General features: G+C 40.3%; 2 protein-coding genes across 2 annotated transcripts; both read left to right on the plus strand.

Moving 5' to 3' along the window:
* Nucleotides 1–369: 369 nt before the first annotated feature.
* LOC308187604 (uncharacterized protein) lies at nucleotides 370–4275 on the plus strand (the record flags this gene model as incomplete). Its single annotated transcript, XM_080575740.1, has 2 exons — nucleotides 370–480; nucleotides 513–4275. The coding sequence occupies exon 2, from the start codon at nucleotides 3562–3564 to the stop codon at nucleotides 4273–4275; it is 714 nt and encodes a 237-aa protein (XP_080431866.1). The 5' UTR covers nucleotides 370–480; nucleotides 513–3561.
* On the plus strand, nucleotides 4207–18127 carry GPR37 (G protein-coupled receptor 37). Its single transcript, XM_080575739.1, has 2 exons — nucleotides 4207–5099; nucleotides 16306–18127. The coding sequence occupies exons 1-2, from the start codon at nucleotides 4446–4448 to the stop codon at nucleotides 17122–17124; spliced, it is 1473 nt and encodes a 490-aa protein (XP_080431865.1). The 5' UTR covers nucleotides 4207–4445; the 3' UTR covers nucleotides 17125–18127.
* The last annotated feature ends 2270 nt before the right edge of the window (nucleotides 18128–20397 follow it).

The raw sequence follows: 20397 nt of genomic DNA on the forward strand, positions 1-20397 counted from the left end.
AGCATCTGATGCTTAACTTTTAAAACAAAATTCAAACTTCAGAGGAAGAGAAAGGCTAAAAGGAAGAGTATTATAATTTAAAATGTGGAACTAGAAAGAAATAGCAATCTATACCCAAGAGTCATCAAAAGTTTTCCTAAAGGACCTCAGTAAATACAGAATCACACCAGTAATTACAAGAAATACCCAATATTATCTTTAAACTTTAAATTCCTTTTTGAATTTCAACTTTAAAGTTTTCAACATTTATTCACTATCACTGAGTCTGGTTCGGCCATATAAGCAACTGAGTTCAACAACAAAAGCCTTTCATTGATTAGGGGATTTTGGTTTGTCTGAAAAAAAGTCCCAATGATACTGGATCACAGAAATAAATTATCTCTGAATACTGATGTTTCTGACAAAGTGATACACATCAAAACCCAGTGAGATGTAAGAGGACAGTGTCAACAGATCTATTTATCAAAAGCAAGGAAAAAAGTTATCCTACTACACTTGCCTAAATGAGGAAGGAGAGTGTAGTGTAAGGCGTCTGAGCATATTGTAGTTTAAAATGAAAGAACAAAAACTATTTTTGGTAATTTGCTCTTTGTCTTCTTCATTGATAAACTGTTGAACATGAACCCTGAGGAGGGCTAGAAAGGGCAACACTAATCCCTTCTTACTGCAGCTCAGTAACATATTCAGGCAAGGAGTATCACTCATTTTGTTAATGAGTATTGGAAGTGCCAAAAAAAAACAACCAGCACCCCACACTGCAAGCATTGAAAGCATATTGATTTCTTTATCATAGTTGAAATGTTGTAGAACACCAACAGAGAAGAATGAATGCTTGGAAACCTTTCCAATTCCTTTTTTTTTTTTTTTCTTTTTTTTTTTTAATGTAGGAACATGTTTATCAGATTTCTTATTATAGCTTTTGGCTGCAAAAACATCTCCAAATTTTAGTTTTAGTTCCCTCATCTAGCAGTGAAAAAATATTGTTGTTGTTTTTTAATATAAATATAATTGTCTGCTTGTGGTTCATGAGACTATTTCTAGGCTGATGCATGAATTGGTAGAAAGATTGTCAAAACATGTATAACTCCTTCAGAAGAAGAGCACACTACGAGTCGTGAAAGCCTGACTGAACTGGAGGCAGCACCACAATATGACAGAGCACGAGCTTTATCCTAAAGGAATATCTTATCATAAGAAATAACTAACTGATTTGAAAGACACAGGACATATGCAAAACAAACAAACAAACAAAAATACAAGCAAACAAACTGGAAATTATAGAGATTGCAGCAATTTTTTAGTTAAATATTTGAGATCAAAGAAACTGGGAAAGCCAAACCTTCATATGCTAACTTTCAGCATCTTACAGGGCAGCAATAATAAGCAGGGGATTATCATAACAGCAAAGTAATTCTTCTTAAAGCCATCAAAAGAGGGCCTTTCTAGACTGGCAGAATTAAGTAATTATGGTAAGGTGCAGAGACAGTGTGTCAATCTTAACTCTACACAAAACTATGCCTCGATGAGATAAGAAACCTCTAGGGAATATCATTCCTCTGACTCCCTTTTATGTAAATGTTTTAACAAGACAAAAGCCCAGAAGAACACTTCCATCACTCCTATACAAATACGACAAGATCCTCCATTTCAGGCAGGGTTATATGGCTACAGGCTACAAAACCCAAATCTTTTTTTGCATGTGCTGTTCTTTGTAACAACCCAAATATTAATGAAGTAAGAGAAATGTGACAAAATAGTAAGCAGAGAACAATAATTTATGAGGCCTTTTTTGTGTTCAGAAATCAATTTCTCTTATAAGGCAGATAGAATGCTGACACTGGAAAACCTATGCAGGACTCAGTTCTTATCTCACCATTAAAGGATCAGTGACGTAAACCAAACACTGCTTAACCTTCTTCTTCAGGATCCATATTTCTTCCAGGAGTATGCAGAAGGGCAATATGTCTGCTAACTGCTGTCTGCTCCTTCCATATAAAAGCCAGAAGCAATATTCCTCAGTATCCTTTAAGAACAAGCAGTGAATTTATCATATCTGTTTGTAATGCCCTTTGGGACTCTTCAGGAAGAAAGGCGCAGTAAATGTAAGCTCATTATCATCATTAACTCCTTTTATAGACCAGCTGAGCTCCAAAGAATCAAATGGGAGGAAAAAATACAGAAAAAAAATAATAATAAAAAAAATTAACATTTACCATTCTCTTATTTTCCTGCTTTTTTTTTTTTCATAGAAATTTTTGTTAGACGAAAAATATTATTTATTAGGAAGCCTGAAAATTAGCTTGACTATTTAACTGCATGAGATGACACTTACATTGCTAAGGAAGAACAAGAATAAAATTGCTTAACTTACTTTAAGGAACGTTCAGCACAGCAGTGCCAAATTTATTACACTTGTTCTCGTACGCTTAGAAACACCCTAAGCTTCCCACAATTACACCCAGCTCCATGTGCGAGAGAACAGTTTCAGGAATAGGAAGACCTTTGTGTCCCGAGTGTTTTGTGCAACTGTCATACCCCCGTGGAATGGCATGACACCTGGGTTTGAGTGGACAGGACTCACTAATTTTAGACACAGAAAGGTCCATTTTTCAAACAAAAATAATTTTCTAAGTCCCTTCTAGGTTGGACAGTGCACGAGTGGCATCTCCAGACATCAGTTTATACCACACATGTTTGACGTTACTGAGGGATAAAGGATCTCAGGATGGCACTTTTCTCTCTCTGCTGATGGCAAGGTCAACCTAGTGAGTACTCTACCCAAAGCCTACCCTTCTGCCAGTTGGGTGACTTTGTGCAGCTGTGTCTGTACAAACAAGAACAAACAATTCATACGAAAGGATCCTTTCGACACTACAGTTTGACTCTACCCCACTGAGAAAAAGTGGCAGCAGTCTTGTCTCTTTTATTGCATCTGACAGGTTGGCTTCAGTGTGTACATGAAGTGTATTTTCTACTACTGCAGATTCATGTGGTTTTCTTTGTTGATCATCACCACAAAAAGTCAGAGCACTAACCTGCAAGCACATCCCACATGCTTGGGATCTAAAGACTTTAAAGACTGGACCACAAGAGAAGAGTTTAGAGGACTATTATATGCACAGTCCTGATTTCAGGCCCTGAAACGCAGAGCTCTGGCAGCTTTGTGTAAGTTTGTGATCTCTAAATCAAATGGCTTAAGCTGGGAAAAAAATAAAATAATAATAATAAAAAGATATAGATGAATGCTTCTCAAACTGCTTTATGGGGAAAGTTTTAAACTTTTAAACCTGTTGGGAATAAGCTACACAAAGCCTCTTAAAATAGAAACTAGAGTGACAGAGGATTCTTAAGGCTACTTACAACAAAATGTTTTGTGCATCCAAATCTGTTAAGCTATGAAGTCACCCGAATTAAACAAAAATCAGAGCAGCAAGAAGAAAGTGCTGCAAAGTTTACCAGACAGTACAAAAACAAGAAAAGAAACCATTTAAAAACACGTGGAACGGGAAAGAAACACGGAGCATCCTCTCCAGGCACTGAAAATAACCGGGGCCGCTTCTGATGCCGCTCAGCCGCGGGGGTGATGTTTCCAGCACCCTCTCCATCAGTGGCAACCCCTGCGCTTGGTTCCCCGGGGGGAAAGCCGCCCTCTGCCCCCCAGGAAGATGCTCTCGGGGAGTCAGGAGCCTGCTGCCTTCCCGAGGGTTCCCCTCCTTGGGTCCCGTTGTCCCCCCGCGGCCGGACCGCACCCGCAGCACCGCCGGGCGGCGCTTGAGCACTGCGGGATCGCCGCGCCCGCATAGCCGGCAGCCGAGCCGGGCTGAACCGAGCCGAACCGAGCCGGGCAGAGCCGAACCGAGCCGGGCAGAGCTTGGCCAGACGGGAGCTGCTGCCGGGTGGGAGCATCCCAAGGAGTCTCTCCCCGGGCTGTGCCCCCCCGGAGCCCGGCACCACCGACAGCAACTTCGCCGCCGTGCGAGCGTTTGCGTGATTTATCTCGGCCGGAGTTTTGCAAAGCCGCTGAACAGCCCGAGCCCCGTGCAGCAACCTGTTTTTCCCCCGAGGCTGCCGGAGGAGGAGGAATTAGCGCTGGCGATCACCCGGGGAGAGGGGAGGTGTCTCCCACCGGAGACCTCTCCTCGCCAATGGAGCCGGCGGCTGCCCGCAGCGGCGGCGGGCTGTAAAGAGGCGGCACGGGGCGAGGAGGCAGCGGTCCCGGGAAAGGGCGGAGCGCCGGGGGGGGTCCTCCCGGCTCCGCAGCCGCTACATTATTAACTCGGCGCGGCGGAGACGGCGCCACAACTTTCCGGCTCTGCCCCGGGAGGCGGCGAGCAGAGAGCATCCCGCAGCCGGGCAGCCATGCGGGCTGCCCCCAGCCCCGCTCAGAGGGGGGGCCGCCTCCTCTGAAAGGCGAACAGGCGACCCCCCCCCCGCCTTCCCCGGCCATGCGGCCCCTCGGCGCTCCCCTCGCCCTGCTGCTGTGCCAGGTGCTGGGCTCATGGGCCGCCTGCGCCCTGCTCCCCGCTGCGGGCTCCGGGCTGCAAGAAAACCCTCATCGCCCCCCATCTCCGCCGGCCACGGCGCCCCCCGGCCCTGGAAGCCGGGCTGCCGCTGCTCTCCGCGGGCGCGGAGCCCCCCCGGCGGGGCCCGGGGGCACCTGCGGGGCTGCGGGACCCGGGCGGAGGCGGGCGCGGAGCAGCGGGGCCGGCCTGGGGGCGGCGGGGGGCCCCCGGTGGCTGCCCCTGAACGGCTCGGGCCGAGGAGGAGACGGGGGCGCGGGGGGTCGTGGTAACGGCACCGGGCGCCGCGCCCGGCTCCGCAACCCCTTCTACCCGCTGACCGAGGAGTCGTACGGAGCCTACGCCGTGATGTGCCTCTCCGTGGTGATCTTCGGCATCGGCATCATGGGCAACATGGCAGTGATGTGCATCGTCTGCCACAACTACTACATGCGGAGCATCTCCAACTCCCTGCTGGCCAACCTGGCCTTCTGGGACTTCCTCATCGTCTTCTTCTGCCTGCCGCTGGTCATCTTCCAGGAGCTCACCAAGAAGTGGCTCCTAGAAGACTTCTCTTGCAAAATCGTCCCGTACATCGAGGTAATGGTGGTGGGTGGTTGTGCGTGGGCCTGGCTGCCTCTGCGAAGCCCCCCGGGTACCCCTTCTGTGCTTCCCTCATTGCTCCCTGCCCGGTTCAGGTTTCCTGGGCACTGCTGGTGGAGAGCCCTGCAGGGACTCCGCGACTCGGGTCCAGCAGCACTGGTATTCCCACAGCCTCAAACTGAGAGTATCTAGCTCTTCCATTGGTGAGAGTTCTGCCGAAGTTTCACTCCTCCCAGTCATCCCGAAAGGCAAAGAATCCTCTCAAAATTTGATTTCAAGTGTGGTGTTTTTTCTCTTTTTTTTTTTTTTCCTTTTCTCTAAAGTGAAGCGATTCAGGAAAGCAGAAGGGGGGACTTGGCATAGGTTGTAAGCAGGTGATTGCAAAAATAAGCATCAATGTGATATATGTGCTTTTAATTTATAATTCAGCATTCAAATCTCACAGTTATTTATTTGGTTTATCTTAAAAAAAAATAAAAAATGACCCCAGTTCCATTTAAATCACAGCTTCTTGGCAATTGTTCAGAGACTCTGTCAAAGAAGCTGTCAGCCAGCTGGCTGGAGTCCTGCCGGCAGCGTTCAGGTTGCCCGCTTTATTTATTTACTGGAACTGAACGGAGAGGCTTGGTGGTGGGGTGGTAGCCCGTAATGCTGGCTGGCTCTCCTATGTTCCCAAAGCCTCCTGCTCAGCTTTATTCTGTAACTGAAAGCTGAGGAAATAACTGTTGATTCTCTTGTCCTAAGAATTAGATACTGGGGATGGGGTATTATCTTGTTGTTAATACACAGAATACCAGTTTCCATAGCACATCGGTACAGCTGCCAACCAATATTTTCAATAAGGTCTTTAGAAAGATGTGTGAGGTGTGTAGCCACTACCTTGCCATTACTTCTTTCATGTGTGATACACTTTATTACTGGTCGTATTGGACAAAGGGTGGAGCTGTGCTACATTTACAAGAATTCAAGACCAATAGTATAACACTTTTTGTGATTTGTAAAACTCAGAGTATACTTAATTTGTGTTTGGAAAGAAATAAAGAAGAAATATGTATTCGTTGAAACTACTCACTGATAATAGCCTTGGCTAGGTGCTTTTAAATTTTCTGAATCCAGGTCTGGCGATACTGTATTATCCAACAAAATAAGTAGTTAGTGTTTCAGTTAAAGGGTAACCATTTCAATGGACACATCTAGTGTAGTTTAAGTATTTCAGGATTTTCCTCTAGTGACATTTCACACTTTCTAGCCTTTTTTGGTGCATCCAGATACAGGATAGGAGTAATTCTTCATAATAATGATTCTAATTAAAGGTCAATAACTGAAATAATTTGCATGGCCATACCATTTTTTCAAAATTAGTTCCTTATGCTGCTCAGCTTTAGGCAATAAAGAGTTTGCCACTTCATGACTGGAAGAAAAAGGCACAAAGCTTCATATTATAATGACGTTATCACTAACTTAAATGTGTAAGAAACAGATATAATCTTCTAGAATCACATAAACGTTTTATTTTCATGTTGTTAGTCTGGAAATATGTTAGCCTTGTCAAAAAGGGGCATGTTGTCAGGACTGCCCAATATACACATGCTCTGGATTTTACACTTTCATCACTGAATTAAACTGAAAGAAGCTGAGCTGATATGTAGTAGCCAAAATTCAAAACTGTAATCTTGAAAACATTCAGCTGGTGCCAATCCCCCTTTATACTTTAAAGACACCTTATTTTTTCACTTTAAAGTTTGTCAGATACCTACAGTTGAACCTTTTTTCAAGAACTGGCACCAATCTAATCACAATGGACCAACAGAATGGTGCCTGTCTTATCTTGAATTATCACTGGGGTCTAAAAGTAAAGAATTATCTTCTTTCCTGGGGAAATGTAATTGATTTGTGTCTGAGGTACACATCTGAAGAGAGATAGCCTTGGGGGATACCATGTTGCTCCCAGAATTGTATACTTTTCACTCAATAGGTATTAAACATAATACTCATGAATGTACAGTATATTAATCACCCATTAACTACCCTACTCATGAATGTAAAATATATTCATCACCCGGGGAGCAGTAAATTAAAGGCTGGATTTCCCCCTCCTTGTAAGAGCTGTAGGCATGAGTGACACATATTGAGCACCAATACTGAATTGTGCCTCCCGACTTGCCTTGAGTTTCGTGAGAAGGGCTCTGTCCTGGAAATCAGAATTTGACCCTGCTGAGACAGAGTAGGGAGTTAGAGCACAAGTTTGCCACTTTCTGACTGCAGTCCTAACCTCACGGGCATTATCCAGTGACACTGACACCACCAGGAACATTGAGGATGTGGAGCATGTCACGAAATCTGCTCTATGAGCAGCCAACGCTCTGTGGTCTTGCAAGGGTTATTCACAGCAGTGAGTAGTGTGTTCATCTAACAGCTGAATGACACTGCCTTCTCCCTTGTAATTCACCTGAGCAGCTCATCCCCTTCTCACACAAGAGAGAAGAATGAAATCTTAGCTCCTTGCAAAGTTGTAGATAGCTACCTTCAGGAGAGGTTTCCAGACCTTTATGGAATAGAAACAGAAGCGTCCTGAAGAATTTTACCTGTTACAAATTTTAACCTGTTGTCACTGTTTTCTATAAGTTTACCCCATGTTTTGTTCTTTAGTTATCTCTGTTTCATGCTCTGCACCGCATTCTTGCATGCCAACTCTCCTCATATGCTGTTTATGGACCTGCTTGTCTCCCCCAGAGCTGTAGATCCAGATATATCATCTCACTTTCAAGCATCAAGGAGCCTTATTGGCCTGAGCTCTCTTGTCATACTAACCTGTACTCTGAGAACTGCACAGGACTAGGGAGTGGGCAACATCTGAGTATCCAGAGGAACTGATGTAGTGATCACATCATTTGAGTGTAACTCAAGCATGCTTTGTGTTACGCTCAAAGGTTTCAGGTAATCCAAATAAGGAACCTTGAGCTTTCTTTGTTTAGCCTCCTGTGGCCAATTGTTTTTTATTTGTGCTGTTTAATGGGTATTGTGCAGAATTTCAACAAAGCATCTGTTGCCAGTGATAACACATATGCACACACTCTGGGGAAAACGTTTTATGATACCTTCAGGTACGTTTGAATAGGTAAATGTTGAGCTTCCAGTAGTGGAAAATCTTTACAGTATTTATTTAAAGGGTAGTTTTCCCATACCTAATAAAGATATTCGGTGACCAAGTATATTAAGCAGACATTTCAGTCACATATTGTATCACAGTTCGGTAACTTGTACCTACCTTGTAAAACTGTCATGGTTCCACTTGCATATGGAATGCTGTATGCATGACCAAGGAAGAAACTGAGTGAATTCATTCTCCTATGGATTAAATTATCTCCACCAAGAACTTCGCTAGACTATGGTGATGACACTGTCCTGGCAGAGTAGATCTGAGTCCACTCACTGGAAAGGGAATTAGAACAAACTGGGGCAACTACTTACCCATAAGGATGTGTGGAGATGTGCTTCTCCTTTGCAATTTTAGTCCTCTGCTCAGTTCTTCAGATTTTGCCACTTTTCTAAAGATTCTTTAGAAGTTAAGCTTTGGGCAACCATGTCTGAAGTGTTTATCTGCATGCCGTGTCTGTGTGTATGTTGCCTTCCATATACTTTTGTCAACATTGCTCAGGATCAGGAGATACAGGGTAAACAACAATACAAAAAACAACAGCTTTGGCTACTTCTCTTTCCACAGGCCTGCCAATCCGTTGCAGCTCCTCCTTTAAGCATACCCAGTCTTTTCAGAAAAAGAACTAGGAAAAAAGAAAAAAAAAAAAAGAAAAAAGAAAACAAATAATAGGACAATATAGTTTCTGTTCACCTACTTATATATTTATGGTTTGCATTTTTCTCAACTCTAAATTAAACCTGAATAGAAAGAAGTGTGGATATAGACAAACAGCTTTACTATGCTTCTAAATATTTCACAGCTATTAAACATAGCAGTCCTGTGAAGTAGCTTTTTATTTATTTATTTATTTATTTATTTTAATGCTGGAAGCCAATAGTGAAGAGGTTAAGTAAGTTGCCTAAAGCTTGGAGCAGCTTGCTAAGATGACAAATGGATTGTGTTACCTGGGACTACAAGCTGTCTTTCAGGCTTTAAAAAGAAGCTTGTTTGAATTGTGTGCATTCTGCTCTTAGAGGAACTCGATGAGTTGGGGGCAGTAGTTGGAAGTAGACATCACTTCTGTGTTGGCAGACTGAGACAAGCTACCTGTGAGGGAATAAGGATTTAGGTCTGGGGAAGGGTTTGGAAAAAGGATTTGCAGAGGCTAATTTATGGTCTCATGCAGTCCAGCACAGAGCAGAAAATTTCCAAGTCCAGTCATGGTACTCAGCTGTGCACTCAGAGTGAGTTCTTCTGCCTTTCTCACATCCCCCCAACCGAAAAAAAAGAAAAAAAAAAAGAGAGAGAGAAGGAGAAAGTTTGAGATGCCTTCATCTAGACCATATTGTGCTTAAGAGAGTGGCCTGACTCTGGAGCAAGCTAACTGTGGAAGTCTCTGAAATCCAGTGCCTAGTCCCTGCTTATGCTTTTAGTAGTCAATCTGTGGCATCACCCTGGTCTGGTAGGTAACTTCCATCTCAGGAAAGCTATCACAATTAGTACATTAGTATTCTTAGTGGAAAGTGTAAGGATTTATTTGTTTTGGTCTGGAATATGAATTACTTTTTTTTTTTTTTTTTTTTTTTTCTTTCTTGGAGCTGACCCTTCCAGGGCAATCCTGAGGTAAGGCTGTTTCCCCTTTCTTTTGCTTGGTAGGGGCAAGTCAGCAGCACAATGGAAGTGGCTATTCTCTGCCTGTTCCAAAGCTGCCAGAAGACATCCTTATTTTAAGTTTCACTTTAGCAAATGAAATATATATTTTATGGGACTTTTTAAAAGCTATGTATTATCTGTCTTGTCTGAGTCATTTGTTGTTCTGTATCTTCTTTATGTCTCTTCTTTAACGCTAGTCAGAGTTAGCCTCCTGAACCTCCAGAAAGTCCTCTGGATCATAGACAAAGATCCTCAGAGAAGTTTGCAATTTCAAAGCTTCATACGGGAAGTTTTCTAGGGCAATGGCTGCATGTGTCTTTTACTGAGCAAAATACCTTCAGTACTTATCACACAATAGATATATATATATTTTTTAAACAGAAGTGCTAATATGTCTCTGCCCTTTAGGTATTAACAGCATGGTGATAGTAGCTGCCATGTTTGCTGTTCTGTCAATCTTTCTTTCCTCTGCAAACCCTTAAGGGGCTATAAATTGTCCATAAAAAAATGCTTTTGGCTTAAACTTTGGCGTTTCAGCATGGAAATGAATTTGTGTCAGACTAGGTTTAAAATTAGGTCAGTAATATTTAAGTTACATATGTGTAGAGAGAATAAAGCAACATCTGCCATCCCAGCACCATTGACTCTAGTATGAGCACAGGGCTGTCATTTCTCCATATGACCAGATTTTTCCAACAAAGAAGGAAGAGGCAGATTTTTAGCAATAGTTCCATGTTAATATGAAGAGTTATTGCAGGAGTCACATGTGTAGAGTGATGAGACTGTGATCCTTAGTGGAGAACAGTGCTCATTTTTTTCTTAAAGAAAAAAAATGTAAATTTAATTTACTTGTAAGGTGGCATGGTAGATTTCAAATAGGAAAATGGACAAAAATTAAAGCCCTTTGTGTTCTGTGATTTTCCAGTTTTCTGAATAAACATGTCTTGTACTATAATGAGTAGTTCCAGTGCCCTGATAATCTGGTTGGCTTTTGCTTCAAACAGAATTCAAGAACTGCTCTTAGAAGTTAATTCTGAACATTCTTACTCTTACAATATATAGAAGGATAGGAAACACGCAGAGCATACATGCTTTATATCTCCCTGATGTGAATGTCAAAAGTACTACAAAGGAAACAGCTGTATTGTACCCATTGTTCTGTGTGTGTGGAACATCTCCATGATAGTAGTTTCCTGAATTACCATTTAGCTTTTCAGATAGTTACGTCACCTTAACTATCTTTAGGTGTCTTTTCCTCCAGGATGCTTAAGCTAAATACTAATGTCAGAGAGGTATCCCAGCCCCAGTACTCCTTAGCTCCTGGATTACTTCTGCCACACCACATCAGTATTTTAACTAGTTGAGTGACCCTTCCCTATTTTTAAAACAAATATGAATACTATGAAACTATGAATATTTCATAGAACTTCATGTAAGAAATATAAAGAGATTATATTTATGTATTTTTGTTCTTTTGTAGTAACGATTGTCATTCTTGGTGTTATGTGTCTGGTTTTTTTTTCCTTTTTTTTTTTTTTTTTCCTAAATGAAGAAAGAAAACCCAGAAATCTAGATTATATTAAACAATTAAATATTTGTTTGCAATAGGATGGCCTTTTATTTTTACTAGCCCAATCTTATTACTGGACTTTCTACTGTAAGTGTAGAGTAGCACAAGACAAATATTTCAGTCTGTACTAGCTTTGTTTATCTTATGTAAAACTGAAAAGTTTGAAAGAGTCACTGTGGTTTGTTGCATAACATGTCCTAAAGCTATGAAATTTGGTGTGGGTATAGAACAGCAATAATAAGACCATAGACTGTAATGATTCAGGGAAAAAAAAAAAAAGATATATATATATATATATATGGTATGACAGAAATGGGTAGAAAGAGTTTAGGGTGGCTGTCACTGAGAGCTCAGAGACATTTGGGCTGGTGGTAGTCATCAAACTTTTCTGTAGTTTAGCTTTCCTGTTTCCTACAGGGAAATGTTTAGACACTTTTCCTGTCTTGTAACAAAGAAAATCCAGTTCAGCTGGTAGAAGTAGCCACTTCTTTACATCTCTCTTTATTTTAACTTTTTCCCCTCACTTTTCCATCAGAAGGTGTGCTCCACAACATCATGCTTTGGATGATTAATGGTACCTCTCATTTCCTCAAGTTGCTCATGGCCGATTGGTATATTCTGCTATATTCATTGTCCTTCAGCTTAAACAACATTTACAGCTCAACATAGACTTATTTGTAGACAGCAGCAATATCATTTCTTGGTCTTCATCTTGCTGGACTGAGTGACCCAACCTCACTTTGTCATTAGCTCGCAGAATTGGTTTTTCATTGACTTTTTCACCTGTGACCTTTTGCTGATCTTCTTTCTGTGTTTTTGTTTTGTTTTGTTTTTCTTTTTGTTTTCATTCCCTTGATCTTGCCAAACAGGTATTAGTGTTTGAGAATTCAGTCTTATTTGCACTGCTGTTCCTTACCCTACTAAACCTGCACTGCTTCCCTGGCCAGCTGGAGGCTCTGCTCCTAGGGGCTGGGGCCAAGCACTGTGGGACCACAGCCAGGAAGAGAAGTAGGACAGGCCAGGGAAGGCCTGGGAACCTTTTGGTAATTGTTAAAGCTCATGAAAGGGGAACGGGTATGTTGGAGGGATGGAGAGGAGAACTGATGCAATTAAGCTGAGCATTTCATGAGTTACTGTTGCCTTCAGTGGCCTTAGTTCCCCAAATAAGTTTTGACACAGTTGACTAACAGCTGATGAGCTAATGCTGAAGGTTAACACAGTGTCTTGAAGGAACACCACTGTGCCTGGTAACATCCCTGTCAATTCTTTTAAAGGAGCAACAGTATTAAGAGACTCTCTTGTAACAACAATGCCTTCTTTTGTATGTGTATGCAGGTAATCCCTTACATAGCTGTTCTCTGTCCAGCTCAGTTGAGGTTACTTCCCACCTACCTGCTCCAGGTAGATTAAGGGTCTTTCAGTTAGATATCTGTGTCTTTCTAATATAATCTAGTAGGAGAAAAATAAACTGGTGTCACCCCAATGTTTAGAGGCTGAAGGAGGCTCTTCATAGGGAACATATGGAAATACATCAGACAACTAAGTGATCATCAAAAACTACTGAGCCTTATTCACCCTTGCCTTGCCTCATTTCCTGCTAGGTTGTTGGAATTGAGTGCAAATGTGTATTGGAAACTCGGCTGTTACAACAAGAAGAGCACCATTAAACTACATGCAGCTTTACACTACTTCAAAAAGGGATAATTTGTCCTTTATCTACTCGCAGTCATTCTGTGGTTATTTATACCAGAGCAATGAAGCAGATTATAAAAGGGAAACTTCTCTGGCTTCTTTCACATTTTCATCTTCAATCTAATTCTTAGTATGACTGGTAGGAAGAAACACCCACAAACTGGAATTGTATGTACATGCAGAATGCATGTCCCAGTTCTTGCCCACATAGTTTACGAGCAGCACCCATTGATTTTGTGGTCTATTACTCATACTCTACAATGTGGGAGAAATAAAGGAGGGCAAATAGTCAGACCCTTGAATTGCTACCCTTCCTTTAAACAAGTCAGCAGGAATGAATCCCTGTTCATCTGCTTGGAATTGTTTTTCTGTTTGGTTGTTTTTTGTAGGCTTTTCCATGGCATCACTAACTTCATTAATCTACAGAAAATAGGAAACCATTGCCTGTTCCAGAGAAGCACTTGCTTTTTTAATCTTGCTTGATCAGTGAATCCATGGGAGAATTTTCAAAGCTGACTTCCACTGTTTTAGTTGTTTCCTCTTGCTCTATTTCACTGTCTCAAGCCTCCAAGTTGCTGGTCAATTAATGTGACAGGAGCCCCGTAGGTTACGTTTGTTCATGGTAGACATGTCTTCTTTCATTAGACCAACCTTAACAGCTGCAGAGTTTTAATGTCTTAGCTACTGTATAACAGCCTGTTTGTAATGGAGTGCTAAAACAATAAAAGCGTGTGTGTGCTGGAGAGCAGGGGGGAGATGCTCACATTGCCTCATTAGAACAAGAGCTGAGAAGGAAAACATTAATGTACAAAAACTCAGATTTTCATCTGTTCTGCTGACTTTTATTTCAATCCCTATTCAATTCTGAGTCTCAATGATTTCTCTGTCTCCTGTAATTGTAGAGAACTCAGACCCAACCCTTTTGTTATTCAAGTTGGATGTTCTGGCTAAAGGTTTTGCTGTCACTCTAAGGAATTTGAAGACTGCACACACACACTGAAATGTTTTGCAAACAAAGTCACTGGTCTTAGATTTGGAAATTTAACTCTCAGCAGTGATACATGGAAATTATCTTTCATTTGCTAATGCTATCACTGTTCATTAAGATTTCCCTATAACTGTAATCTGTCTTTAGCTGTTTTTATGTTTTACTGGTATTTACCAAGCTTTCTTTGAATGTTGTCCGACATTTTAACTCCCTGAATCAATAGGTTTGCCTATTAAAAATGTTTACAGTACTGCTTTGTCACCATTAACTATTCCTGCCATTGCAGGTTAATTAATAAAAGATTGCATTCTATCTTTTAGGAAGCTGTTTCAAAAAATTACCCAACTAAGGCAATGTCCAACAGTTGTAATACCAAATGCCTAATACTGTTCAGTGACATTCAATTTTAGCAATCTGATATGACCATTAAATATAAAAGGCCAAAATTAACAATAAGTTTATATATTTGTGCATAATTGCACTGTCTATCTTTGTAGAACTTTATACAACAGATGCATAAACAGGAATAATTCAAAATTATGTTAGAAATTAGAGTGTATTTTGAAATAAACCAATATGAAATTTAAGTAAGCATCAAATTTAAGTAAGCAAAAATTATAGCAAACTGCCTAATGTTACCCTAGATCTCCCAGTTAATTGCACAGATGTGTGGCTTACGCATGATAAAAGTAAGCATTCTTTAAATTTATTAGGAATATTATTTAACAGTTTCTTGTCTTTTGCTTCAACACATTTCCAGCATAACAGAAGCATACAAACCCAAGAAAATAAATGAATTAGAATGCAACAGAGCGCCTAATCTTTCTCTGATTGAAGTTAATGGGAGTTCTGCTTTGAATTTGAACTGAAGTTGAATTTAATGGAAATAGGATTAGTCCAAAATGTATATAGTCTTCTTGCAAATTTGTTTTTAGGAAATTTAATTATAAACAGGATAAAATGATAGGAAATTATATTTCATGACAGTATAAGATTTCTATTCATGCATAGAATTATGTTTATTAAAGCTAGAAGACACACGCATTGTTCTGTACTTGCTCCTTACAGTATATAATTGAGAGCTCTGTCCAATCCATCTTTAAATCATATAAACATCAGAAATTCTGCCATTTTTCCTAGCCTGCAATATATTCTTGCACAGGATGTCTACTAAGAAATTTGGCCTAGATTTTCCTGAAAATTTTTCTAGGTGAAATGTTGAAGATAAATTATTAAAGCCTAACTACTGTAGACAAGATTAGTTTTGTACCGGTTTTGGAAGTCTGAAGATTTCAAATATCATCTTTTAGAACTGAGATCCCAGGATGGCTTTATGTACCTATACCCGATCAAAATTTCACTTAAGAACCCAAGTCCACAACAGCAGTTGTGGGGCGCTCTTCCATTCAGTGAATGCTTAATCCACAGTGTTCCTAAACTTTGGAAATATTTAAGGTTTTGACATTATGATCCCCTGCATGCTTGACTAACGTTATGGGGGCATAACTTTGAAATTCTGCTGAAGGAAGACACCATCTTTCCCCTTTTAACTTTCATTTCAATCTCTATGGTGGGTTCTTTCTGAAAATCACCCCTCAGAAAAATGGAGGGAGGTTTAGTTTTGCATATTCTCCAATTTTTCTGTCACTCAGAGTTGCACAGGTGTTGTCATGAGCTTCCATGAGAGCATGACATCAAGATGAAGTGATATTTGTAGGGAGAACAACAGAAGGATGTATTCTTCTGGGACGCATGTGGTGTGGTAGCTCAGCAAACACTGGAAGCTAAGTCCTACCTGTGATGCTTGTTTTGAGAGCTAAACTTAATTGGTACTTGGCATTATAAATTGAGCTCTCTTTATGGAAGAGTACAACCTTCTTTCAGGGAATATCTCAGTGGTAAGAGACTTCATCCAATGTACAGGGAATGAATTCCCTCTTTTGCCTGAGCAAGTTCAGGCCTTCATCTTCCACCTCCAAAAAGACTGCCGTTGGTAGACCAGGGTGGGGTTTGAAGGAGCCGAAGTTTTTTCACTCTCTAAGAAATAATGGGCTGTAGCTTTGTAGCTGTCCTTTATTTTTCTTTCTCGTTGTTGTTGCAGGTTTTTTTTTTTTTCCAGGCAGCACCTGCATTAAATTGCATTCCCTTTTCTCCTTTGCAGGTAGCCTCTCTTGGAGTCACCACCTTCACACTGTGTGCCCTCTGCATTGATCGGTTTCGTGCTGCCACCAACGTGCAGATGTACTACGAGATGATTGAGAACTGCACCTCGACGACTGCCAAGCTGGCCGTCATATGGGTTGGGGCACTGCTGCTGGCACTGCCGGAGGTTGTGCTGCGCCAGCTGACAAAGGAGGACCCTGAATACAGCGGCAGCCCACCCGGGGAGCGGTGCGTGGTGAAGATATCCACCGCCCTACCCGACACCATTTACGTGTTAGCTCTTACATACGATGGGGCAAGACTCTGGTGGTACTTTGGCTGCTATTTTTGTTTGCCAACCCTTTTCACTATTACCTGCTCCCTGGTAACAGCAAGGAAAATCAGGAGGGCGGAAAAGGCTTGCACAAGAGGGAACAAGCGACAAATTCAGCTAGAAAGTCAGATGAACTGCACAGTGGTGGCTTTGACCATTTTATATGGGTTTTGCATCATTCCTGAAAACATCTGCAACATTGTGACTGCCTACATGTCCACAGGGGTATCTCGGCAGACTATGGATCTCCTCCATCTCATTAGCCAGTTCCTTTTGTTCTTTAAGTCCTGTGTTACCCCAGTCCTCCTTTTCTGTCTCTGTAAACCTTTCAGCCGGGCCTTTATGGAGTGTTGCTGTTGCTGCTGTGATGAATGCATCCAGAAATCTTCAACAGTGACAAGTGATGACAATGACAATGAGTACACTACAGAACTGGAGCTCTCCCCTTTCAGCACCATCCGTCGTGAAATGTCTACCTTTGCCTCTGTGGGGACTCACTGTTAATTAACCTTAGGACTTTATTTCTTGTATCTTTTTCTTTTTTCTTTCTTTTTTTTTCTTTTTTCTTTTTTTTTTTTTTTTTAACTTCGTATTTTCCTTCTGGAAGCAAAGTGTAAGAAAAATAATTGATTATTGCAAACTACTCAGAATCCAATCTGCATATTAACAGTCATGCTTTGGAAAATAATTTCTGTTTGGTTACTAAAATGAAAGAAAAGGAGAGAAAGAGAGCCAGTACTCAGTTTTAAATCATGATATTTTGTATGGTGCTAGGATATTATTGCTTAAGGAGGAGAATTCATATCAGTCCACTTTTATTTAATTCCATGATTTTTTTATAATCACTGTAACATGATTATATAGACATTGTGGGTTTTGCAGGATGTTTAATGTCAAAGATGTGTTGGAAAGTATTTGAAGGTAGTTTTAATCCAATTACTGTACGCTATTGTGAGAACTCTTGGACTTTGAAAAATTTATAAAGTAGCATAAAAATAAATGAGGTTTTATTCTTTAACTTCCTTGTCAATCTGCATTTAACAAGGATTGCTTCTAAGTAGTATTAAATTCCTTTAATAAGTAAAAAAATCTTTACTTTGCATAAAATAATTTAAATAGCCATATTCGTGTACTTACCCTTGGAGACTATAATAGGGTGTTTAAGGAAGATGGTAATAATGACATTAGATTTACATGAGTGGATTTTAAATGTATATTATGAAGATCCAATGTGCCTCATTGAAACTTTCCTTCTTGACCTACAGGTATACAAAACCTGAGTTATTTTGTACTTCTTAAGAAGAAAGATTTGCTTTCTCACTAAAATTTGTCTTGTGTGGTTTCAAAATCAAGTTTCTTTCCAATTTGTTAATGGTTTTACATTGGGGTTATGTCCTCAGTCTCTGTGTATATAACTTCTGCTGGCTTTGGTGGGAGTCCCGTTGCAGCAGAGGAAGGCTTTCTTTTGCCAGAAGTTTGCCAACAATAAACATGAGGGACTGCAAAATGTGGAGAGTGAATTTCTTTTTTTTTTTCTTTTTTTTTTTTTAAAGCTATAAACACACTTTGACACTTGGGGCTTGACCCAGAGCTCATTGCAGCCATTGGAAAGATTTCCATCAATTTCAGAGGCCTTTGGATCAGACTCGCATCTATTTATTCTGGGATATGTAGCATGAATATTAATCACAGGGTCTCTGTATGTTGACTATAAATCATGTTGCTCCCACAGAGACTGCTATTCACTAGCAGCTCACAGTTCTGAAGCTGTTCTTGAGATCCACAGAGTGTTTTGCTGATGGTATCTTGCTGTCCACAGACTCATTAAAATGAGGGTATGTCAACACTGCAAGCAACAGTGTGGTGTAGTAAAATCTAAGGTTGTTATAAGCAAGCAGAGACTGAAAAGCGCTTATCCGTACCAGCATAGTTTATTTGCCCCACTTCTTGGCTGAAATAAACAGACTGTTCTTGGCAAGCAAGTTGGCTCATATTTACGCTGGGCAGCAAGCTGAAGAGTAGACACGCTAAGGAACAGAACTCATTATAATAATCTTATATTTTAATACTAACTAAATAAATAATAAAACTACATTAGTACTTGCAATAGTAAAATCACAGGCATTTGTCCTCTGAAATTAACAGTAACTGATAGCCTTACTTCCCAGTACCTGCCTCTAAATATGTTAAAAAACTTGCTGTAATTTCTGGAAAGTAGTCTATTTTATTTTTCTTTGTAGATTTTGAAAATATCTTTAATCTTTGTATCTGCTTGGGTAAGCAGTATTTCCTCTTTTTCATTGCTGTATTAACCTATATCAAATTCAACTGAAAAGCAGCATACTCTGAATCTGAATATAAATGCACTTGAGTTTCTGATTTTTGAATTAAGCTCTACCAAAAGCAGTCTGCCTAAATTTACATAAGCGATTCTGCTTAGGTCTTGCTAAAATACTTGCTAAAAATTTTAAAAATCATTTTGTAAGATTTTCAACCACTTTTGAAGTCATGGGAACTGTCCCTTTCTTATAAACTTTTCATTGACTTCACCATGTTTGGTAACATTCAATAAACTGTGAAATGTATTAAAAAGAAAAGATAAAGCCCAAATCTCCACACTGTGGTGCCCATCTCTCCTCAAATGCATATTCTCAACTCTGCATTTTGATTTGTACTATTCTTTTTTAGGTGCCAAAATTCATAACGACTGGGGCCAAAAAACAAACAAACAAAAAAAACCTCTTTGTTTCTCTATCATGTTTCTTGCTCAGTTGTTACTCTTGTCTGTCTTTTCAGTCCTGGCATGAACAGTGGTTCAAGGACTTGATAAAGGAACTGCAGAATGGGAGGATGCACATTTTTTACATAAGGAAAGATAGAAATTACTCTGGAATATTGAACGGTGACATTTTGCTAGGCTGCACTGGAACAGGAAAGATGCCCAGTTGCCTCAGGCATTAGGTACCTCCATCTCTGCAGTTTTCAGTGGGTATGTGTAAGCTCTACTTACACATTACCTGGAGTGTTTGCTCCCACATAAAACACTGTATTCCTCAGTGGTGCAGTGCTTCTCCATTGAAACATTTCCACACTATGTGTATGCCAATCCTATTGGGTAAAAATAATAATATTAATAATAAGGAATCATCAGGAGAAAAAAAAAGGAAAAAGAGAGATTTTAAATGTCACTCGAGAAGGTAGAACCTGGAGCTAATAATTCTGTGGTTGCAAAAACAACTTCCTGCTTGTGCAGTAGAGCATTCTCCAGCCTTGTATTCAGTGAGGCTTCTTTATATCCGATGTAATTTTGCCTTTTCTGCTGCTGAAAGAGCATTTTTGACAGCTGTTTCTCACTCCTGCCTTAGACTTCTCATGGTCTCTTAGACATCTATTCTAATTTGTTTCCTAAAGCTGTTAAACTAATATCACATTAGCAGGTTTACATTGTTGCAGCCTGAGACAGTGGTTCTAATACAGGCATGGTTTGTTAATGCATTTAAATGTCATGATAAATGATTCCTTTTGTTAAAGAAGGAGTATTGCATTGTTTTTCTTCCTACTTTGGGGACTGATGCTCCAAACTCTTACATATTCCCGGTGTTTGCTTTTCTTAACTTTTTTTTTTTTTTTTTTTTAATATTCTTAGGAGCCATTTCTCTCTGTTTTGAATGTAGTTCTGTAAGGCATTTGTCTATTAACATGAAGACACTTAATGGACTGATGAATGAAGAGTTAGAAATGTTTATGGCAAGAATTTAGTTATGTTAATCAGGGAAT

The sequence above is a fragment of the Anser brachyrhynchus genome (assembly GCF_964034855.1).
Source record: "Anser brachyrhynchus genome assembly, chromosome: 1".
In the NCBI taxonomy this organism is placed as follows: Eukaryota; Metazoa; Chordata; class Aves; order Anseriformes; family Anatidae; genus Anser; species Anser brachyrhynchus.